Source organism: Musca autumnalis, unplaced genomic scaffold, assembly GCF_047663935.1.
Source record: "Musca autumnalis isolate F117 unplaced genomic scaffold, ASM4766393v1 scaffold_5, whole genome shotgun sequence".
In the NCBI taxonomy this organism is placed as follows: domain Eukaryota; kingdom Metazoa; phylum Arthropoda; class Insecta; order Diptera; family Muscidae; genus Musca; species Musca autumnalis.
In genome coordinates, this window is record NW_027412088.1 from 153,545,235 (window position 1) to 153,569,948 (window position 24,714).

Genomic DNA, 24,714 nt, shown 5'->3' on the forward strand with positions numbered 1-24,714 from the left:
TTTGTTTTCTTATTTATATTTTTAACTTTTTATTTTGTTGTTTTCTGCATCACTTTTAAAATAATAATTCCTTAGAAAAATTAAATTTTGCAAATACAAGATGTATGTATGTGTGTTGTTTACGATTAATTATTGGTTGCCGTTATATTTTGTTTTCGGCTCTTCTTATGCATAAATTTTGTTTGTTTGTTGTTGCTGTTGTAGAAAATAAATTAAATGTACTTTCTAAAGATGATCTAATTATTAATTCCTGTTGATGCGCATTAATGTAGCTTGATTTTTGTTTTGTAAAAAAACTGAAAAAGAAAAAAAGATAACGCACATTGATTTTTGTTTCATTGTTTGTTTTTTTTTCTCTCTTTATATTTTCGTATATTAAACGCATAGGGTATTTTATGGGCCCCGCACAGCAAACTCAAGTTAATTTTTTTCTCAATTCATTGATAAAAAGTAATAAAAATGTTATTCAGTTAAACTGCCAAAAAAATTCTGGTTGTTAATGTTCCTCCGGTTCCTTGTTTTACTCTTCTAGTGATTCTTCTTATTTGTTACGTCTTTAGGGCAGAGTATACCGCACATAGGGTACTTCAACATCTTCACCTTCTTCGTCATTGCAGCAAATTTCAAAGACCAATGAACGTTCATGTGGTTCAATGCGTTTCTTAGACACTCGGCGAACTACCTCGGACATGGGCAAGGGCATGCGCTCAGCACATTTAGCCTTGGGCATAAAGAATGAATAGAGCATAGACACACCTTGAGACAACATGGTGATCTTGAGCTTTTCCTTCTTTTCAAAGTATTCCAAGAATTCTTGCAAAGTCAATTCGCCGGCTACTTCAAAGCGATCCCACAGTGTCCATTCTTTGCCATAGAAAGTGTTTTTGGGTGCTGGAAGTGGTTCTGAGAATGCCACAAGTGGTATAGCAAGATTGACAAAACCATTTTTGAATTTGGATGCATCTTTGTGTCTGTAGAACGGGGAAGGGAGAGAAATGATAAACACTGTCGTGTATAGCGTAGGTATTTGATGGTAACTTACCCCATAATTAGTTTAATGATTTCTATAACTGCCCAGCCAGAAATCAATGAGGTTGTTGTGGCAATAGCCGGCATAATTTTACCAGCAATCAACTTGGATTTATGACGATCGGCAGGTGTAATCTTGTAGTTTGTTGCTCTTAGATTGGAGGCGGCAACAATAAAGTCCATGTGTAAATTATTGTCATCGTCCTTTTCGAATTGCAACGGTTTAATGGTGAAATCCAATTTGCCCAAGGCCTGCAATTCGTTGAGTATTTTATTTACACGATCCTGATCCACTTCATGATTGTGATTATTGGCTTCGGCAGCGGCAGCTTCGTTGGTCTCGATTTTAACGCCAGAACGTGGTTTGAATTCGGGTACCTTAAGAGTAGGGCGAAAAGTAAAAACAACAATATAAACATCAGTAAAATTTGTCCAAGTTAGAAAACTAAAAGCAACAATATCTGTCCCCTTAAGCTAAGTACCTAGATATAATTCTGCACAGTCAATTTCAATGGAAATCGAACGTTGAGGTTCGCACGAAGAGAGAGTTAATCGCACTCTATTCGTGTAAGGATTCAATTGAGAAGAGATGGGGCTGATTCTCTCGATTATACATACACTGGATGCATAACACTGTGGTAAGGCCCATTCGTTCATACGGATCTCTTGTCTGGTGGCACTCATTACGCCATAAATCTACATCCTGCAAAGTGGACACAAGGTGCAAAGAAAAGCTGGAAGCTTTTATAAGTACTCTTCATTTGATTCAAGCTCTGAACGTCCGTCCTATGGGCCTCAACAATAGATATGAGGCAGCGCGTAGTGCTCTAAGGCTGCATGAACAGAATCTTTAGGACAAACTTTAAAGAGGCGAGGTCGCTATCCAAAGTAGAGATGACTGGAAATGAAGTAACCATCTACTAGACGGTCTGACCACCTATACAGACGGCTCCAAGATGGGAAAAAGGTACCGTAATGGCTTGATCTTGAAAACTTATACAAGTATGACAATGATTCTAGTGTATTCCAAGATGAGATCATCGCGATCATAGAGACAGCAGAGTTGATAAATAGTCGGGATGCTGATATCTTTGAACCGGTGACTATCTTTGTGGATAGACAAGAGGGTCTTAAAGCCATCTAAACCTTTACCATGAGATTTGAGGCCGTCCTTAACAGCAGAATCGCTTCGTAAAATCTAGCACAAATGCATTCCGACTATGCTGCGACATTATGGGAAACGACAGATGAACTAGCTAGGCAGGCACGGACCACAACCAACATCAACCACCTATATTCCACTTTTTTCGGAAAGTTAAGTTATTTCATGAAAGAGCAAAAGCAAAACGGCATAATGAACCTAGGCGCAATTTAATAAAACATCCCACGCTACCCAATGCTAGCTCTCAAGCAGCATGGTATATTAAGTGCCCATTTCCCACCAAGTCTAACATTATATTAATATATGGAGCCAGTTATGATCAATAACATAATAAAGAGATTAAAGTGTCTGGGAGCAACCAGGATACGTAAACTGCTTCTCCGACGGGGTTTTTCAATGATTACCTCTCTAAAATTTCTCATAACTGTCAATAGAATATTTCGAATTTTCAACTTACCTCAACTTTTTGGACCAAATCAATAACAGCATTACGATCACGAACTTGTGGTATACCATATACCTCAGCACGCAAATTTGCTGCAGCATAGATATAATCCACATGCATTGAATCGTTAATATCGAATACCAATGGTTCGGGACAACGCTTGGGACCGGACCAAAACGGTTGGCCACTTGATGTGATTTGATCGGGAGGGAAATTGTACAACAATTGTTTAATTTGATTGGCATAACATTCTTCCCAGTAAAGACGGGCCCATTTAACACAATCGGCAAAATCTTTGGGTTTGTCATCGATCAAAGCAACCTAGAAAGAGGTAATAACAAAATTTTAGTTACCATACACACAAACAAATTTAGGACCTTCTTTTCATTACCTTGACAGACTCTAAAGTTTCCAATGGCTGAATACCGGACAATTTCAAAGTACGTTCAATGAAATTGGGATCAGATGCATAGAGTGCAGCATTTTCTGCTGTTTGTGTGAAAATGCCTTCGAAACAATCACGTGCCCATTGCAGAGTGTGCTCAATGGCATTGGGGAAATTCTTCAATGTACAAATCGGAATGCTCTTCTCTGGTGGATCTTGTGATGAACTGTACGATTCTGTTAAGAATGGCACAATAACCTGGACATTACCCATGGTGCTGAGAGTACCAGACTCTACCAAAGGTATACGATTGAAAACACATTTACGATCCATATAAATACGTGCATCAATGTTATCCAAAGCGTTGGCTACACCATCCAATTGACTGTAGAATTCTTCGGAGAATACTTTTTCGGTTTCGCTGCCGACACGCAATTCATAGGCGGTGACCTTAATTTCAGGATTCATTTGTTTGATGGCAGCCACAGCGGTTTGTGCCTTGGGTTTTTGCACATCTTTTGGTCTGAAAAGGAACTGACGATTCAAGTTTGATTTCTCAATGAGATCCATGTCGGTTATGAAAAGTTGACCATTGCGAACACCAGCACCAATCATAGCGAAGTTCTTAATCAGTTCACAACCAATAGCGCCGGCACCAACAATAAAGTATCTGTAAAAAATTACATCAAAATCTAAGTAGATGAAGATCAATTTCAATGTATAACCTTCGACTTACTTGACATCACCCAATTTCTCTTGGAATTTCTTGCCGAAAATAGCAATTTGGGCATCATATCTGGAACCTATTGGTTGGGCATCAGCCTCTTCCACGCCACCTTCGGGTAGACATTCAATAGCGTCGTAGTAAAACCATTGATAGATGGGAGTGAATTTGCCACTGCAGGCCTTCAAGACTTCTTGAGCGACCATACCACCCATGGCAGCATCCACGGGGCAAGTGTTACCAGCACAAATCTTGGCAAAAGTCAATACAACATTTTCCAATACGTTTTCATCCATAGATTTGCATAATTGCAAAAACTTTTGAGCATCCTCTTCGTTCCATGGACGTGGAGGCTTTCCACCATTTTCTTCGCGGTATTTATGCAGAGCTTTGAAAGCTACATGCAGTGTTGCTGGATGGTCGAACTTGGAGAAATCAGAAATCAAGAACTCTGGTTCCTTTTCAGCCACATCCAAAGGTTTGAAACTAATGGTTTTCGGCATTTTCACTTGGGTTACAACACCACCTGTCTTGTATTCGCTCATGTTGGTGGTATCACCAATGCTGAAAGTGTATGGACCCAATACAGTGATTTTCAATGGAGGGCAACCATTTAGTTCGAACATGCCTTGGACTTCGGAAAACGTTACATAGTCGCCATCGTTTAGACCATGGCGAGTTTCATCAAGACAAGTGACAACACCTTGTGAATCATGGGTTATACTGGCAATCATTGTCGAAATCGGTTGGGCACCATCCTGATCGTAAATGGTAAAGTCTTCACCAAAATCACAAAAGACTTTGGCATAAAGACCACGAGTTTCGGCAATGATCAATGCAATGTTATTTTCATGAGCGATCTTTGCAATACGATGTTGTTCAGCATCGCTGGCATTTGTCAAAACAATGACACTGAATTTACACAAGAAATCTTCTGTCAATTCACCGGTATACGATGAAGTACGTACGTAGTTATTGAGTTCGGCCAATTTATCACATGATGCTACAGCACGATTTTTACCAATATCTGCTTCGGTCAAATAGAATTGAGATGAAAGATCTTGAAGCTGCAAGAAAAAGAAAATAGGATTAATGTAAGAAAATATAGTAATATATTGTAAAAAGATATAACTGCAGTGAAGATTTTCTAAATAAAGCCAGACTGAAATAAAGTTTTCCTGAAAAAAACCTTATTCAGCCAGACTGAAATAATATATTCCTGGAGAAAGCCTTATTCAGCCAGACTGAAATAAAGATTTCATAGAGAAAACCTTATTCAGCCAGACTGAAATAAAGTTTTCCTAGAGAAGACCTTATTCAGCCAGGCTAAAATAAAGTTTTCCTGGAGAAAACCTTATTCAGCCAGGCTGAAAATAAAGTTTTCCTACTGAAAACCTAATTAAGTCAGGCTGAAAATAAAGTTTTCCTACTGAAAACCTAATTAAGTCAGACTAAAAATAAAGCTTCATATAGAAAACCTTATTCAGACAGGCTGAAAAGTTTTTCCTATAGAATAAGCCAGGCTGAAAATGAAGATTTCCTATAGAAATAAGGTTCCTGTAGAAAACGTTTTTCAGCCAAGATGAAATTAATTTCTCCCAAAGCCAATGTGTAAGTCAGTAGTCACACGTGCAAATTAGCTGTAAAGGACATCAAATTTTGGGTAAGATCGTTGAGAAAATAGTATGGTGGAGCTATCTCCTCTCCACTATTTCCCAAAAATTGAATTTTCTTTAGGCAAATTTTCTACGTGAGACTACTGCCTAAGGAAATGTTATTAGGCTATTTTAATTATCTCCCAAATTTAAATATAAATTATTCCCACATTTTTTGTTGTAAAATCTTTAATCTGGCAACTCTGCTTGGAACTGCAAGGTAATGGGGTTTTCCATGAAAACAAAAATATAATTCTGAACAGGAGAAATTAATTAAAAGGAATCTAAGAAATTGAATAAGATATACTAATAAATTGATTTATTATTATAATTAATTTATATTATAAAATTTGTATTGCATTTTACATTGATAAATCTTTGTTATACAAATGCAGCACACATACACAACAACCGCTGCTTCATCATATGTATGTATTTCATGTTTTCCGATTTTGACATTTCTCAACAATAATGGTTACTCGATTACTCGGACATATGACGAATCAATGTTACCACACGTATTGATATGTGAGTAAAATGAAATTGCCATACTCGGGGGTTCTCAATGGGCACAATCACCGAGAGTATTTGTCTTTCATTCCCTCACTTTTACCAATAAATTTTCGGTAATTAATGCTCTACTGCAGTGTTATATTACCTTTTTGTAAAAAAAGAACTCAAACAGTTTATGCTGCCTCAAGTTATATCTTCATCCCTATTCATCACATATGACAAAACATTATCTGGCAACACCATTCAATGACTAAGCTGTGTCTGGCAAATTAAGGGCAAATAAAATGAGTAGTTGTAACCAGTAATCGAATACCTTTTTTAGCAGAACTAACGTGCAGACCGGTGTACGAGAATAAGAAGGGAGAAAAAATCCATACCTGCATAATACTTCAACGTTTCACAAGAACATTTTTAATTAAATTAATAAAACATCAATGAAAACCAACAGAAAGTGGGCCATACTTAGTAAACAACTTTAGTCAGTGTTTCTATTGAAAATTGTAGGCAAAAACAAGGGCAGAACCCCCCAACATTTTCTAGCAATTGCCATCAAATTTTTCTGCCAGCACACGACAGAAAAAGAAAAAAGATGGCCATCTTTGAAGATGCAGACAATTTTGCGGATATATTCCGCGGAGGATTGCCTTACTATTTACTATTGGCATTGCCCATCATGATTATCTGTTCAGCTAATCCAGTATTGGCCTCCAGTGAATTTACTGTTCAACGAATGTCCCAATTCGATGTCAATGGTGTTTCATATGGTGAGTAGAGACCGAACGCACACAATAATGGTGGGCAAAAAGTGGTCAACGCGCGTTTATTTTTAGTGCTTAAAAAGGGGGTAGTGGTTGTGGTGGTAGTATGTGCCGAATACCAAAAGTGCCATGCATGCGACGATGATGGTGTTGTATGTCTACTAATTAATAAAATTAACTCGCCGCAAAGTCTTGTGTGTTCGCACAATTCATCTTTTATGGAGAAGAGAGAAGGCGGCGACAACGGGTTCGAAGTGCATGGCATTAAAATACAATATTTATTTTTGAATGTGTGTGACTTGCAAGCAAGTACCTATTAACAAATATCTATATAATTCCCCACATATGACACCATTGTGAAATGAAATCAAGATAAAGCTTTCTAAATTTTCAGATAAGCCCTCATAAATAGGTGCGAAGAAGAATTATCTTTATAAATATGTACAACAGCCATGTGCTCTATAAACCTTCTAATTAAAGATATAATATTTATCTGTGTCTCTTTTAGGATGCCGTGCTTCAGCCTTGTCATTGGAAGCCAAATCTTTGTATACTTGGAGTACATCCAGACATTGTGTGGTTGCCAAGTAAGATTGTTTCTCAACCTTGTAGTTTAATAAATCATCGTAAACAAAACCTTCATTACAGATTTCAAGATGTAACCATTGATCAATTCAAAGAAATTAGGCAAAAGGCAGGAGGTTTGGTCCTACTTTTGCCTCAAAATGTTTCGACCATGTCTAGTGAAGATAAAGAGGTATGTTTTACAATACAGTAGTCACTTTCCAAATAAATCTAAAATGTATTTCATTTTTTCAGCATCTAAATTTATTGGAACAAGCCATGATGACCCAATCAATTTCTGTACCCGTATATTTTTCACAATACAATACAGAATTGGAAAAAATAGTCAATGACATTAGTCGTAATACTGCCTCAGCGAACAAGAAAAATTCCCGTGATAACTCGGCCTTAAATGAAGTATTCAATTCAATTTCTGCTAATGGATATCAAATCATTGTAACTGGTGCCAGCCATGCCAATAACAAAAACAGCAAAATTCCCATTGTCCAGGGAGAATTGGCCCCAGCTGCCAAGTTGAACAAAGTCAACAATAATGAAGATCTCAACAGTAAATTGCCATTGATTATTGTGGCTGGTCATTTGAATACATTTGGAATATACAATGAATATCCCACAAATGTTGATGCCGCCGTTTTAATGACTTTGGCAGATTTGTTTAGTAAGCTACACAATACTGCCAATGCAGCACCAAAATATCGCCTACTCTTCTTGTTATCGGAGTCTGGACCTCTACTTAATTTCCAAGGTGCCAAGAAATGGTTGGATGAAAATGTTCAATTGCAGGTATGTAGTCTATAAAATATTGCTAAACATTATTCAAATGGGTATTTTGTTTTGTTTAACACCAACAAGTTTGATGATATATTTTCTATAACCGGTACTATAATTTCTCGGGGAAAACACAGTGATATCATTGAAGAGGTTTGATTTTTTAACAACATTACTTGGTAAAATATTGGTGTAGAAAAGCGTAAAAGTAAATTTGAAATGAAAAAAGCACCACTGGTCATATGGATTAGCTAGCTAGTTAATATCTACATTTAGTTCATTAACCTTTAGCCCCAGGTAGGCAAATATTTGCAGATTTTCTGTTTGAAGCAGCAGTTTATTGTTTTAAACAAAACAGCTTTTTCTTTTTCTTTCTTCTTTGCACACATTTTTAACAAACTTTCACTTTGCCGTAGTGCTATTTGGTTGTTGCTGCTACTTTTTTAGAAACAAATTTTAATTTTATGACTTTGACCCCCTCTTTTTTATAAAACAGAATGTGGACTTCGTATTGTGCTTGGACAGCGTTACCCAAACATTGAATGGTGACAATGGAGATCAACAGCTGTATATGCATGTCTCAAAACCACCAAAAGAAAATACTCCCATGAATGTGTTCTTTAAACATCTCAAGAAGGCTGGACAGAAATATCAAAATATCACTGTAGAGGGAGTTCACAAGAAAATCAATTTAGCAGATCAACAATTGGCCTGGCAACATGAACGTTTCAGTATCAAGCGCCTATCAGCCTTTACTTTATCTGCCATAAAGACACCAAAACATCCTACACGCACCACCATATTCAGTGATAGCGAAGAAGAAGTCCTAGAAAGAGCCCAGCTTAATACCAAAATTATTGCCGAAGCCTTGGCACGTTATGTTTATGGAGATAATACAAATAATGGCGCAGCTGTGGACAGTGATGAATTGGAGGTATTTGCTGGTGCCATGGTAAGTAGTTCATCCCTTCTTTATTATTCTTCATAATTAATCTATTTCCTTTTTCTCTTTTAGCAAATTACACCAAAACTTATTAAATCGTACTTAAATCTGAAATCCGCCTTACAAAATAACGACCTCAAAAATGCATTTGAAAAGTATTTGAAAAATGTCAAGCTAATCTATGACAAACCCGATGCCCGCGAACCCGACTTTATGTTCTACGAAGGAGCCTATGCCAATTTAAATGTTTATCGCGTTAAGCCTGCTGTTTTCGATTTGTTCTTGACAATTTTAATTTGCGCTTATTTGTTTTCGGTTTACTTTGTCATCCAATATTTCCCCGCAATGTATCAGGTATTTTGTAAATTGTCTGTCAAATCGCCCGAATCATCTCCCACACACTATAATAATGTTGAACGCAATAACAAAAGTAAATCTAACTAAAAAAGAGGGCACACAGAACCACATTGGATAAGACGTGCCACCCCCTTCTTCATCCTCCATGTAATAATATATAAATATTTAAATAATAACTACAAAAAATGCAATTGTTTTTGATGATGACTTCTAGCGTTTATAGTTTAGAGAATTTTTTTTTGTGTGTGCATACGAATATTAAAATAATATGTAATGTGTAAAGTATACTATTAAATTAAAAGTAAAACCAAAATGAAGTTATGAATAAAAAACAAGTAAGAACAAAACAACAATAGAATTGGAAATGTTTCATTTAAAATTACGCTATGAAGGTAGACCTCAATGGAGGAAAATTAGTATTGTTAGTACTTTAATCGGGAATACTGATAGTGATGCAATTCCAGAAAAGAAATTTGGAAATATTTTACCCCTAATAATAATAAAATAATAAATAATAACACTACAAAATCATTTTTGGGGTACCTTTGTACTGTGACATTGCAAGGAATAAAATAACTCATGAGTTTGCTCGTGCTTGGATGGAGCATATGTAAAAAAATACTCCCACTTTTAAAACTAGGGATAGCGAAGATGTCATCGACGACGCTCTGTTATCGGAATATTGGTCGTGTCTGAAGAATGATCTTCCGGATCATAGGAAGATTCAAAAAATGTTAAATGCCTTAGAGGAATCAAAGAAGTGCAGAACTTACAAACTCTCAACTAATCGATATAGGTATTAAAATAACAATTGCGGAGCTGTGGTGTACCTGACCAATGCTCTTCTTAGATGTCGACGTGGTTGAATAAGAAACTCGACGAATTGAAAATGGTTTACAAAAATACCAGAACGAAACCAACCAATTAACGGTACAGCCACGTCTCGAAAAATAAGGTCCATAGACCCTAAATCATATTAGTTTATTAAGATTGTTTTACGACAAATTCCCATTATTCACCATCTGAAGAATGATCCATTTCAGGTTCATATTTATGTTTATAAACATATGAAGTATCTACGTTTGATCTCATTAAAATTGCATCTACTTTTTTTAGTCCACCGTGTTAAGAATCTATATTAGGCCGGGGCAATTTGAAAACCTTAATGAGCCCTTCGCGTTTCTGATTCCTGGGATTGAACTGAGCAAAAAAGTCCTCTGGACCATATATCTACCGTGAAAATCGAGCCTCCCGATTTTAACTTTAAGTTTTTTATTGACGTTTTTTGGATATTTTGGCATATAACAGCCAAACCATTGAGATTTTCGATCCAACGCAAAGGCAAAAATTGTAGCCAAGACAGTACTTGAAAACTCTCTGATACATCGCAAAAGCATTGGAACGCTCCTTCAGGCAGTTTTGGCCTTAAGAATGTGCAAACCTTTCGGAAAATGTCGATAAATGAGATTGTGCTACAAAATTTGACCAGAAAATTATTCAAGCGTTCTGATGCAAAATTCCATCGTGTTGGGATCCATGGAGAACGAAAATGCCTTTACTTCGTTTGGGTCACTTCATTTTATTTTTTTATACCAGTTAAAGTAGTGAAAATCTGAGTTTCTTATATTTTCAAATTTAAACGGGCATATCTTATTTTTTCCACAACGGATTTCTTTTGATCCTTCTTCCTTTAAAAGGGGTAAATAATGTCTTTTGAATAAGCTATTATTGTTTTAAATCGGTTAACAAATGGCTAAGTTATAGTGGTTTATGTCTGAAAACCCCCACAAAAAACCTATAAAGGAATTTCTCATAATTTTCAAAATAAATATTGAACAAAACAAAAAAACATTATATTTTTGAAAATTATGAAAAATTCCTTTATAGTTTTTTTGTGGGGGTTTTCAAACATAAACCACTATAACTTAGCCATTTGTTAACCGATTTAAAACAATAATAGCTTATTCAAAAGACATTATTTACCCCTTTTAAAGGAAGAAGGATCAAAAGAAATCCGTTGTGGAAAAAATAAGATATGCCCGTTTAAATTTGAAAATATAAGAAACTCAGATTTTCACTACTTTAACTGGTATAAAAAAATAAAACGAAGTGACCCAAACGAAGTAAAGGCATTTTCGTTCTCCATGGATCCCAACACGATGGAATTTTGCATCAGAACGCTTGAATAATTTTCTGGTCAAATTTTGTAGCACAATCTCATTTATCGACATTTTCCGAAAGGTTTGCACATTCTTAAGGCCAAAACTGCCTGAAGGAGCGTTCCAATGCTTTTGCGATGTATCAGAGAGTTTTCAAGAACTGTCTTGGCTACAATTTTTGCCTTTGCGTTGGATCGAAAATCTCAATGGTTTGGTTGTTATATGCCAAAATATCCAAAAAACGTCAATAAAAAACTTAAAGTTAAAATCGGGAGGCTCGATTTTCACGGTAGATATATGGTCCAGAGGACTTTTTTGCTCAGTTCAATCCCAGGAATCAGAAACGCGAAGGGCTCATTAAGGTTTTTTTCATTCCACACAAATCGCCCCACCCTAATCTATATATAAAGTAGACAAATGTTTGTTTGTCAAAAACAGTTGAACCGATTTTCCTGAAATTGTCAGAGTATATCACTACATGGCCTGAGAGTAACATAGGCTATAAAAATTTCTGATATTTCATATTTTCGATCGTTTAATTTTATGCATTAAGCACGCTATGTATGTCATATTTAATAAAATTTAAAAAAGTCCAATTTAAAAAAAAAGTGTCACATCCCAGAAGAGACAAGGGAGACTTCTCTCATATCAATGAGTGCACCCCGATTCATATCAGGTCATTGATATGGAACGTATACTGTTTATCGCCGAGTCCGAACGATGTGTCTTACGACCACTTCTAGAGAAGTTTTACATGCCTGAAATACTCAGGAAATGTCACCAAGATTACTCTGAGGAGTATTTTTTCAGCGTAGAAAATTTGATGTTGCCTGGCCTGGGAATCGAACCGCAGAACTTCTAAGTGCAAGGCGGGTGCGCATACAACTGGACCACGGTGGTACCCGTGTTAAAAAAATAAAAAATCAAATAAATTAATTCGTAGTAAGAGAGCTGCACGAAAACTTTCTGGCTTTGGCAACACCGGGTGTTGCCAGGCGCTATTTGATTTTTTTGGAAAGTTTGACAGTTTTTAGCCTAGACGTACTCAGGACAGTTTGTTATACGACCATGTGTTGTGTTGTTTACAGTGACTTGAAAAAATCACTTTGCACAAAATGGAATTTACTTGTGAACATACATTTTCGTCCGATCATTTGTCACAACTTTCGACGTGGATAATCACGGCAAGAGTGCATCGATCAAATGAAATCTTTGTATGTTGATAAAGGGTCACCCTATAGAACTATGAAAAACTGGTTTAATGAATTCAATCGTGGTCGAAACTCGCCAAATAAAGGAGGTCGGGTAGTGAGGGACGCCTAAAAATTATTGAAACTTTAGACACACTTTCTAGTCTGCAAAGATAATGACGGTTATTCTGAACAAAAACTCCGCCGTTTCAACTTAAAAACAGAAAGTGAGAAAACTCGAGGGAATTTACGTCCACCTCCAATGTGTCAACGATCTCCAAAACTGACCAGCAGTGCGATTCTCTAACACATTTTTTGAGTTACCGACAAAAATCGGTAACATTAAAATGCAAAATTATGAATAAAAAGTTCAAATAAAAGTTTACAACATGATGGCTATCGGTAGAACGACTACTTTTTATTGGTCGCTAACTTACCGAATAATATCGTTAACTACCGAAATTTTAAGCATTTTAATTTTACCGATATTTGTCTGTAACTCAAAAAATGAGTTAGAGAATCGCACTACAGAAGTAAATGAGAACTAAAAAATGTGTTTGGCAGAAATGAAGTTAATTGGGCAATAATGGAATTCAAACTGAATAAATCACCTGCTCCCGTTGAGATTATGCTGGCAGTGTTACAATATGCTTCCCCGCTAGTACGCCAAATGCTATGGGTATGTTGTATTAAACAGAATAATACTCCTGCGTATCCGGTCAGTGGAGGTAAGTGAAGGTTATCAATCATAAGAAAGCTGATTGGCCAGGTTTCAGAGAGTTCACCAATCACCGTTTCAGAGAACTGCCATCCATCCAAAGCGTTGGGCCGTGATGGAATCTCCATGGTTATGCTGAAATAGCTGGATGAGCCGGGAGTGGAGTATCTCACTAAAGTTCTCAACCTGTCGCTAGCCTCTACTGGTCCCAGACAAGAATGCCAGCAAGAGTGAATAGTACAGGCCGATTTCGCTTTTGTCGCCTGTAGCAAAGACTCTTTAGGCCTTAGTCCTCCCCAGCGTCAGAAATAGCTATCTAGTTGCCGATCATCAGCATGGATTCCGTAAGCAGCACAGCACGACAACAGCGCTGCACGCCATCTCCCCATATATTTGTCGAGGACTCAACCAGGAAAGGCCGTGTGATAGAACGGTGATGGTGGCGCTTGACTTATCAAAAGCCTTTGATACTGTCAGGCACTCCACGCTGTTTGAGAACATTGAGCAGACAACCCTCCGGGAAAGTCTGAAACGTTTGATAATCAATTATATGTGTGGACGCCTGTCGTACGTGGAATTCAGGAACAAGATGTCCAAAAACCGTAGAGTGAAACAGGGAGTTCCCCAAGGTGAAGTGATATCTCCGGAACTGTTTAATCTCTACCTTTCCTGTATTCCCTCCAGACGGCATTGAGATCGTAACGTATGCGGATGATTGTACGATCCTGGCGTCAGGTACCTACCCTGATGACATCTGTGAGAGACTATTTAGCCCATCTTACCACCTTTTTCCACACGAGGAATATGCAGATATCCGCCACTAAATCTACGGCCACTCTGTTTCACCACATGGACGGCTCAGTATAGAAGAGAGTTGAATGTTGTGGTCGATGGTAGCAGAATTCCGACCACAAACTGTCCCAAAATTCTAAGAAACACATTCGACACTACATTCACGTCGTCCGCGCATGCTGCAGCTATCTTCGACAAACTGAAATGCAGAAACAAGCAGTACTTGCTTAGGTGTTACCGTGTGAGCCATCCCAATCACCATCTGCTGGCTAGGTCCGACACATTCAGACATTTCAAGAAGGATATTCAAGCTCTAGAGAGAGAGGTCCAACAATATAGGAGAGAACCCCTAGATCAACAGGCATATCAATCAGGTCTGAATAGCATTCACACGGACGCAGTTGCTAAGGCCATAAGCAAATACAGTGTGAATAAAGTCCTCGGAGTACATTCCCCATCTATAGCAGCTGATGAGCGTCAGCTGCCACGACAAACCAGGGTAGTTTTGGCTCAACTATGCTCTGGATATTGCAGTCGCTTAAATTCTTATTGCCCAAGTATCGATAGCACTGTGCAGAACATCTGCCCAGTATGCGGCATGGGCCCGCACAACACACTGCACCTTTTCAATTGCCCTGTCAAACCTACAAATCAAACTCCAGTGGATCTGTTGTTACATCCCATCGAAACAGTCACCTTCCAGGAACTGGGGATAGACCCAGAGCCAGATTGAGCAAAAGAACGAACACGCAAACACAATAATAAATACTGTTACAACAACAACAAGCTTCGTCATTGTCACCTATGATATATAATGGAAATAATGTAAACATTGATATAACAACACTCCAATAAAGTTAAATGTTGGAAAGTAGAGGAGTTATTCTTGAAGGTTCTGGAAAAGTGCATAATTCTCTTGAGAAGTCCAGTGAATAATTATAGAGAAAAAATGTAGAACCGAATACACATTCTAGCTTTCTACACAGAGGGATGCGTTACAAATTATGCAGCGCAACATTTTGAAGGTAATCTTGTGCAATTTTGCAATTTGAACTGAGGATTTTTTGAAAGCAGAGACCCAAACGACAAAAACCCTAGTTGGGTTTTGTTGTGTCAGATCCAGCTCGGGTTTTATGGCCCCATATCAACATGATTAAATATTGACTTTTTAAAGCAATTCGGGACTATATCTCTGAAACCAATGTGAATTTTCTTGTGACCTCTGAAGCAAATTTGTAGATAAGGACAAGAATAAAATGTTTGGAGAAATAATCAAATCGAAAAATATCATTCATAGCCTCAAATTTTATATCTAAAAATTCCAAAAATTGTATACATTTCGCAGCATATCTCCAAAACAGTTAATTCGTTCGGTCCCACGCCACTCTTACCCGCCCCACCCGACCGAGGGGGCCACCTCCCTATATCGTAGGGAACGCGTACACCCCATAGACCGGACTATGGAGGGTTAGTAGAATGATGGGATGACCGGCTACATATTAAATCAGCCGGCATACAGTAAAAGTAAACAAGTATTAATACACTAAAACTAATTATAATAAGGTTAGATGAAGAAGTACTAAATCACAAATCATGCATACGTGTCTGGCACTCACTACATACGCATAATAGCATTTTTTATCAAGTTTAAAGGGTCAGTAAACGATATACTATTATATATATTATTAAAGGATTCACATAAAGCTCTCATGGGATTATTAGCTTCATAATTGGTTCTAACGAGTGGCAAATTTATTGGGATAAAATTACGAGTTAAACGAGACGGGAAATTAAAATTTATTTCGCCTAATAAAAATGGAGAATCAATTAATCCACGAGTCAGTTTTATAATAAACATTGATTTCAACATGAAACGTCTTCTCTCGAGTGTAGGCAGGTCAATTAACATAAGACGACTTTCATAAGGGGGGAGCGGTACAGATGTATTCCAATTTAAGCCGCGGAGAGCAAACAAAAGGAATTGACTTTGAACAGATTCAATTTTATCTGAATAACACTTATAAGAAGGACTCCATATAATACAGCCGTATTCTAAGACCGGACGAACCAAGCTAACGAATAGACGTTTGGTGACGTAAGGATCCTGAAATTCTTTGGACCATCGCTTAATAAATCCTAATAATGACTTGGCTTTATTAACACAGGAATCAATATGAAGATGAAATCTTAGTTTATTATCCAATATTACACCAAGATCAACGAATGACAAAACATTTTCTAATTTGTATGAACCAACATGGTATTCAGTGCAGATATGTTGAGTCCTAAATAGTGAAAGCTTTTTACATTTTTTAAGATTTAAGGACATTCCATTGACGCCACACCAGTTAGCTAAAGAATGTAAATCAAATTGTAATTGAAGTGAATGGCTTGAAGTTTTTATTTGATGGAACAATTTAACGTCGTCAGCGTACATCAACATTTTAGAAAAACGTATAACAGAAGGGAGATCATTAAGGTATAGTACGAACAGAAGAGGTCCTAAGTGACTACCTTGTGGAACACCAGACGAGACAGTAACATTTTTCGATAAACAACTATTAAATAACACATTCTGTGTACGACCTTCTAAGTAGGTGGATATCCAGTTTAAGAAAACGCAAGGAAACCCCATTACGTTAAGTTTGTAAAGCAACAGTTTATGTACAACCGTATCGAAGGCTTTACTAAAGTCAGTATAAATAACATCAATTTGATTCTTATTACTAAATGCCTTATGCACATGCGTAACCAATTCTAAGAGATTTGTGGTTGTTGATCTTCCTTGAATAAAACCGTGTTGAAGAGGTGAAATTATTGATTTCATGAAATGTTTTAATCTGCGAGATATTAATAGTTCCAATAATTTAGGAATGGCGCTTAATTTTGCTATGCATCTATAATTATCAACCAAAGATCTATTTCCAGACTTATGAAGTGGAATAATATAGCTAGACCGCCACTGGAGTGGAAAATATCCTTGGCGTAAAGATTCGTTAAAAATCCTAGTAAGTGGTAAATAAAATTCATTCGCACAAGATTTAAGAATGGATGTGGGAACCCCATCCGGTCCAGGTTTATTTGAAATACGTAATGTATTTAAAGCCGCTAAAACCTCTTTCTCAGTTAAAGTGATACAGGGAAAATTATTAAATGTTTCAATAGAAAAGTTATATTGACCATTAAATCCTATAGAGGAATAAGATGATTCAAAGAAATCAGCAAACATATTTGAGATGTCTACACTATCAGAAGATTCTCTACAACCATATCTCATGCAACTTGGAAACGTTTGAACTTTACGTTTAGAGTTCACAAATTTATAAAAACTTTTAGGATTCTTTTCTAAATCATATTTGATTTTGGTGAGATAAATCGAATACGATTTTGAGTTTTCAATATTATATTCATTTCTAGCAATTAAGTATTTTGAGTAATTGATTGAGCTGTTGCATTTCTTGAACTTCTTGAAGAGTCTGTTCTTAATGTTACGTAAACGTCTTAACTTCGGTGTAAACCAGGCAGGACCGCGGTCAAATGCTTTTATTGTTAAAGGAACGGCTGTGGAAAATGCAGTGTCAAGTTGACTATAGAATCTTGACACACATAGGTCTAAATCATCACTAAAATCCCATACAGTATTACGTAGCATGGGTTTCAGTTGAGTAAGATTGACTTTAGCGAAATTGTATGTAGGAGTCGAGTTAATCAGAGGCTTTAGTTCATTTGAACAATTTTTTACTTCAAGGTCGATTGAAAGTGTAGGATGATACTTGTCCTCAGGTAGTACAAGTGGAGAACATCTATTTAACGAAATGTTTAAAGTGGTTGAAAAAACTAAATCCAAAATCCGTTCTTTGACATTTACAATATTATTAATTTGATATAAGCATTTATCATAAATCTTATCCCAAAAAATATCAAATCCGGTATTACTTAATGCAGGTATGAAATCTAATTTATTATCACCCGCTACCCATGAAACATTAGGTAAATTAAAATCGCCCATGCAAATTAATGTACAAGATTCAGAGAGTGTTTTCGAGACGTTATCTATCAGATCAGCGTGCCTAGTATAAATTTCAATATCCGAATTAGGAGCAATATAGGAGCAGGTTATAAGAATATAATTACCGAGATGCTTTATTTTTACGCAAATGAATTCATCGTTTGAGTTACTTTGAGGATCAACAAGTTCAGAAGAGATAGAGTTATGAATAGCAATCAAAACACCACCACCAGTTTTATTTAACCTGTCTTTTCTATAAACTTGATAGTTATCGGAAAAGATTTCAGAATCATTAATATCTGGTTTTAGCCAAGTTTCTGTGAAAACTATAACTTTGAAATCGCAATGAAAACTGTTTATATATAAATTTCTAAGTTTAGTATTTAAGCCTCTAACATTTTGATATAGAAAAGACAGGTTAATATTATCATCTAGTTTTTTGAACTCGATGAAATTATAATAGGATTTGCACGATTCACTCTTTCTCTAAATACGTACTCTCTTACTACAAGATCATCAGGCCAAAAAGTATTATCGATCAATGTACTGAACCATTTACCAGGAATAACAATTCTAAAGGAGGAGATATCGCGAGGTTGTGACGGATTAAATTTAAAAATTTGTATATCATTATCAGGAAGATTTGGTATTTTTGACTTTAAATACGATCGAATGTTTTCGGTCGTAGTAGCAGCATGTAACCTGGAAATAAATATGGTCTTACGCGGCGCGACAACAATAAGTTGATCGGTAAACGAAGGTATAGCAGATTCAGTTAAGTTATTGCTTTCTGCAGGAACAGAAATTTCATTAACAACAAGAGAAGTTTGGTTACCGGAATTTGAATGGGTGATAGTATCTGCAGGAACAGATTCTTTATTGCTAGACCTTTTTTTATTATCTGCAGTAACAGATTTATTAATAGCAGGAGGAGGTTTATTTACAAAAGCGATAGGATTGTTATCTGCAGTAACAGACTTTTCCTTCGCTTTTAAAACAGGAGATGCGGTTTTATGATTGTTCAAATCGGTAGATTTATGGGCCATAGCTGGAGAAGATAAGGCAGACGGAGAATTTAAACTAATCAAATTTTCCGAACTTACGCCGGAATTATCAACAACAATGGCCGACAACTTCTTCCTCTTTGGAGAATCATTAGAGAATTCAAACTTATTTACCAGTTTTTCAATTTTATCAAAATTTTTAAGCACAGCATTAAAATCTTTTTTTAGGTTTAAAAATTCAGTTTTAGTTTCTTTAAATAGACGATGAAAATTTATTTCAAGATCTCTACAATCCGGACAAGACCAACGCAGACCTTTAGTTCTATCCGTGATGTGGTCAAACTGTTTCCCATTAAAACCGGCACATTTAAAGTGCGCATTGTTATCGCATAACCAGCAAGTAATTAATCGTTCATTAAAGTTTCTAACATTACACTCTTTATACAAGCATGCCATTGTTATAATTAATAGATATAACAAAACAGCCTGAAAGTATGCTAGATAATGCAAATGATCTGGGCAGCTTTCTACCGTGGTTCTAAGTCCACAATTTTTAGTGGAAAAGGTTTTTGACCACTGGGAACCCTAAATGCCAAATTATAACTTATTTGGTTGGAAAATTAACCTAAAAACTCAAAAATACCTAAAATCGGGCGGTACCGTTATATAAGGGATAGTTTAGATGTTATGACCAATTTTTAAAATTACAGAAAGTTGATGAATTGTTTCATAGGATTTTTTTTCATGTTTTTGGCAGTTTGGGTCACATGGAACGTTTTGTCACTATGTGAAGTGCTACTGTGGACTCCACAGTGTGGAGTTGAAAATACAGGGCTTTAAATCAAACATTTATATGAGAAAATAAATACATTAAGGAATATTATTCTAAATCACCTTAACATTTATTTAAGGGGTTGCCTCCACCGAAAACAGATTAAAAAATCAAAAGGGGCATGGTTAAAAACCTAGTAAGCTACCTTTATCTCAAAATGACAAAAATGGTGTATGGAACACTTAAGCAGGATCCTAAATAATTAGTTCAATGCGTTACAAACGGAAAAACAAATATGATATACTCTCCACACTATGGTGGAAGGATATATATAGCAGGGTATTCGAGTAGCTGTCATGGTAGATAATTTTCCCACTAATAAATTCAAATGGTTTTAATAAAATAATGGGATTAAGCCTGAATACGGAATTTCAGGATTCTGAGGACTTCAAAACAGAGGCATCTTCGCGGATAGCCATGCGGCTCAAATTTGACGATGTTTTCAAGCAAAATGCTCTCAGACACTGTCTCTCCCCGCCCTATGACAGGAGTCATTACGGACAATTGCAATTCATATAGATATGATAATCGAAACATACGTATGCAGCAGAACTTGCAAGAATCTACTTTTTTGCATTTTTGAACAATTTATAAAGGAACATATTGGAAAAATTCAAAAATAGTTCCTTGCAGGTTCTTGAACAGGCCAATTATAATCTGACCTGAGGGTACGGAAAACAAAAAATTATGCGTGCTCTTTTTGGAACGGATCCAGTTAAAATAAGTGTACGTTACTATGGTACTAAATACATACTTGTTTTGACCCTCCGAAGATTCCAAGGCCTTGAAAACCCTTGCGTAATGAAGAATAGTACAACCGCAAGTAAGACACCGAACCTTACGGGAAGGTAAGCAGATGGGCGGGGAACTTAATAAATGACGGAATCATAGCAAAACTATTGTCATTTACGACATAACTACATGTGAGTATAACGAGCCGACTTGAATAGAATACGCCCCCCGATAAGACTCTTGATTTATTTTTGTAGGGTATAAAGAAATCTCAGTTCTCCTGAGAAGGGAAATGATAACTAATTACAAGTTCAGAGGTTTAATCCAAATCATAACAACAAAAACTTTACATTATAGGGAGACGCATGCTATAAAACAATTGATACTGTGGCATCTTTTATACGAATTATTGGTTTTATAAATAATGAAATAATTACAGCAACAGCCACCTTATAAGTGCAGAAAAAGAACCTGCGAAACAGTTTGGGGATATTTGAAACTGACATTTTGAACAGAGCAAACAATCACAGATTTTCGCCAGACTAAAAGCCTTTGGCCTTATGTATAGAAACAGTATTTACGATCTAGAGAGGGTGGTCCAGATATACACAGCACCATCCAAAACTATAGTGAGGGGTCCACCATCCATTGCATCTGAAGACCAACTCTTCAGACAAGCAAAGTGGAAGAGCGCAACTGCGCTTTCGATGATATAACCGAATCAATACTGAGGTGGAATTTGATAAAATGACGCATAACATCTGTCCATGCAAACGGTCAACTCGCTAAGCTACACATTTTCAACTGCCAAGCAATGCCCACTCATCTGAGCGCCAAGTCGCTATGGACGATCACAATTGAGTTCGCATCCTTTTTGATCTTGGAAACAGAAATCAAGTAAGATATAATAAACAAACAACTCTTAGTTGCGCTACAACAACAATTATGAATTTCTCGCTGAAAACTATATATCGTTACCTATGATAAGCATTTCAATTAGAGTTGTGCCAAAGGAACTATATGGAACTATCTAGTTCACTTCGCAGTTCCAATGGCCCACATGTTTTCTTTGAACAAACTGCGTATACTTACTATCACACGTTATATTTCATGATGTTACTCATACGCTTTGGAACAAGTACGAGGAACTAGGAACTAGATTACCCAACTCTAATTTCAACCCGATCCGAGAGGTGCCCTAAACGACATCTAAACCTTAACTTACTACAAAATCACTCTGGTAAATATAGTAAAAAATAATATTATCTGACGCGGTCATAAACAATGTCTATTGAATTTCAATAATACATCAATCGATTTTTACAAGGCATCATGAATTGTAATTAGTATAGTTTGGTAGGACGTATAGTTGCCTCCACCAACTTTTAAATTAAGCTACTGTGTGTCTGAAATTAAAAATAGAATTTCAAATAAAACACAAGCACTGACGAAATTCAAACATTCATTATCAACCCAAGCAAATGCAGAAAGTCAGTCAATGCACTTGTGCTTTGGTCTTTTGCAGCTCTCAGGTGTCATGCATATCTTTGTTTGAACAATCAAGAAGAAAAATATGACTCATTGTGAATGTGGTGTTTTTGTTTAACTAAATTCATATTTTTTTTAATTTCGTTTTTACCAACGACATTGTTGTGGTGGATGGAGTACGTGTTTTCCCCCCAATAACAACAATTTACAGTCTTGCCATATGTAAACGTAGTATTTCCAGCATACCAATAAGAACTGAACGAAAGAATCACGATCTACAATCTGGCAACATTATTACTTTGTCCACTCATACACGACTAGAGAAAACTTCAACTTCGCAAATATCCATGGAAAAATGACAACAACCATACAAACACACACACACTTCTCGTACACAAACAGTAATGCAAAAATTGGGGGGAACAAATGGAACGAAGAAAATTATACTTTGTATATGTATCAGCGTATGTTTGCCATACAATGACACAACAACAATTTCAACCAATATTTTTTTTCAGCTTAATATGGCCAGTTTACTTTTGATGAAGCAAATATTTATAAATTTGTGGCTAAATTTATCCAAAGCCCCCAATTACAGCTTCACTTGGGAATTGTGGTACTCTCTTTCTTGGCCAGAATGATGTGTATTTTCACAGATAATTACTCATGAAAAAATGGGAGGGAGAAAAACCTAACCAAACAAATTTTTCTTTTCTAATAATTGAGCAGCAACACTAAGGGAAAATCGATTTTTTCCAAAACATTTGTCACAAAGATAAAATGTTAATTATGCTGCTTACCAACATTTTTTCGCACTTTCAAGAAATTGATGCACAATAATGCATGAGTACTTACCGTACAATTATCGGTGTCGTGAAGAGTTATGGATTTAACACCTCCCAAGATGACATTCTTGGCTATTTCCAAACCCAAACCATTTAGGCCAGACAACAGGATATCAGAACTGGCCATACGACGCATTGCATCATGACCAAGCACATACAATTGGCGCGAGTACAAAGATTCATCGATGTCACCGCTAGCGGATGGGCCACCACCAGAAATCGAAGCCATTCCCGATGAGTTGTTTGTGGTGCTGTTGTTGCTATTAGTTGTGGATGAAACTGCTGAGCTGTTGTTGCTATTAGCGTTTGTTTGTTGTTTTGCCAGATTAGAGTCCACTACTGGGGAGTTTTCTTTCTGTTTCTCAATGCACGAGGAATTTCTCTGGTCACCACTTTTTACAATTTTGCTTTCTTTATTCACTGCTGACGATGTACTAATGCCGCCGCTGCCACTCTCGCCCGTTGTTGAAACGATTGAGCCGGCTGCGTTTTCGCAACTTAACGAAACAGAGCAGGACGAAGATGAAACAGCTGTAGCGGTTGTCTCTTTCACACTCGAGGCATCAACAGCGTCGCCGTTTCCGTCACCAAGTCCGCTGCCACCAATGTTGTTGTTATTGTGGGGGCTGGTGGTGGAGGAGGTTGGGGATGTATTGGATGCAAGCTTCCGTTTCTTGGCTGCTGGTTGCTCAAGAGTGGAGGAAGCTGCTTGCTCGACAACTTGGGGGCTAGAAGACATCTGTTGTTACTCAAATAATTTAACGTTGAACTGTGAAATTATCATCAATTTGCTCCTTTTGCGTTTGCAACAAAAAGGAGTAAGAGATCACCACAAGCAACCGGTACACAACTCTATTGTTTTCTATGTTGCTGTTGTTCTTTTTGACAAAACACAATATTTTACACTGTGTTGCACTATACACTAACTTCTAGCTGGCTGTTCTGTTGTATTTACACTCACGTTTCCCTTTAATGGATTTTTTCGCAATTCTCTTGTTTTTTGCAGTAGGAACAAAGACAGTTTTCTTATTGTATTCACTAGAAAAGAGGAAAAAGAGAAAAATCCATTAATAATTTCTATTTTTAACTGATTGATGTATGGAGGAGACTTTGGCAAAATGGTACACACAAAACACACAAATATTTCACAACAATTTACGTTAATTCGTCGTTTTCCACACAAAAAACATTTATTATGCTTCTTCTTACTAAACCAGACAGACTTTTTGAGCTGTCTGCCTCAACAACAAACAATTTTTTATGCAAATTCCATTTCAAGTAAAGTTCACACTTTATAATTATTGCATATTGTTGTTGACTTTGTTACCTTTTCACCTTTTCCTTGTGTTCGGACTTAGATAATAAAAAACTATTTCGCAAATAATTCGCACTATACAAAGCACATTTACGTTGGTTGCTTAAAAAAATCAAGAATAATTCACTGCGCTTTCCTCGTGTCGCCGGCAGAATTAAACATTGGATTCGTTAAGTTGTTGTTCTTCTTTTTGCGAAAACAAAACACAACAGAAAGAAATAAGTTGTGCAAGCGAGAGAAATATAGTTTTTTGACGTTAGCATCTTTATTATTTTAGTCGAAATGTGTTGCCATATTGTTTGCATT

The 24,714-nt window shown here is 36.6% G+C and overlaps 2 protein-coding genes across 4 annotated transcripts; one reads left to right on the top strand and one right to left on the bottom strand.

The window, feature by feature from the left end:
* Uba1 (ubiquitin-like activating enzyme 1) lies at positions 1-24,714 on the bottom strand. 2 transcript variants are annotated; one of them, XM_073990014.1, is made up of 7 exons: positions 24,421-24,714; positions 23,104-24,131; positions 3,758-4,812; positions 3,028-3,691; positions 2,649-2,957; positions 1,043-1,407; positions 1-971 (listed from the first exon to the last, which is right to left on the bottom strand). In XM_073990014.1, the coding sequence occupies exons 2-7, from the start codon at positions 23,830-23,832 to the stop codon at positions 557-559; spliced, it is 3,537 nt and encodes a 1,178-aa protein (XP_073846115.1). In that variant the 5' UTR covers positions 23,833-24,131; positions 24,421-24,714; the 3' UTR covers positions 1-556. The 2 variants fall into 2 exon arrangements, with proteins under 2 accessions (XP_073846115.1, XP_073846116.1); XM_073990015.1 differs by having other exon boundaries at positions 24,223-24,449.
* LOC141405550 (BOS complex subunit NCLN) lies at positions 6,159-9,682 on the top strand. 2 transcript variants are annotated; one of them, XM_073990016.1, is made up of 7 exons: positions 6,221-6,677; positions 7,180-7,258; positions 7,320-7,428; positions 7,491-8,039; positions 8,109-8,177; positions 8,521-8,976; positions 9,040-9,682. In XM_073990016.1, the coding sequence occupies exons 1-7, from the start codon at positions 6,503-6,505 to the stop codon at positions 9,409-9,411; spliced, it is 1,809 nt and encodes a 602-aa protein (XP_073846117.1). In that variant the 5' UTR covers positions 6,221-6,502; the 3' UTR covers positions 9,412-9,682. The 2 variants fall into 2 exon arrangements, with proteins under 2 accessions (XP_073846118.1, XP_073846117.1); XM_073990017.1 differs by lacking the exon at positions 8,109-8,177 and having other exon boundaries at positions 6,159-6,677.

Excerpts from the sequence above, each read along its gene's own strand:
- LOC141405550 (XM_073990016.1), top strand. The coding sequence starts at position 6,503 with ATGGCCATCTTTGAAGATGCAGACAATTTTGCGGATATATTCCGCGGA. Across the intron at positions 7,429-7,490 it reads TGTCTAGTGAAGATAAAGAG|CATCTAAATTTATTGGAACA; the intron begins GTATGTTTTACA and ends TCATTTTTTCAG. Across the intron at positions 8,977-9,039 it reads AGGTATTTGCTGGTGCCATG|CAAATTACACCAAAACTTAT; the intron begins GTAAGTAGTTCA and ends TTTCTCTTTTAG.
- Uba1 (XM_073990014.1), bottom strand. The coding sequence starts at position 23,832 with ATGTCTTCTAGCCCCCAAGTTGTCGAGCAAGCAGCTTCCTCCACTCTT. Across the intron at positions 3,692-3,757 it reads GAGAAATTGGGTGATGTCAA|ATACTTTATTGTTGGTGCCG; the intron begins GTAAGTCGAAGG and ends AATTTTTTACAG. Across the intron at positions 2,958-3,027 it reads AAACTTTAGAGTCTGTCAAG|GTTGCTTTGATCGATGACAA; the intron begins GTAATGAAAAGA and ends ACCTCTTTCTAG.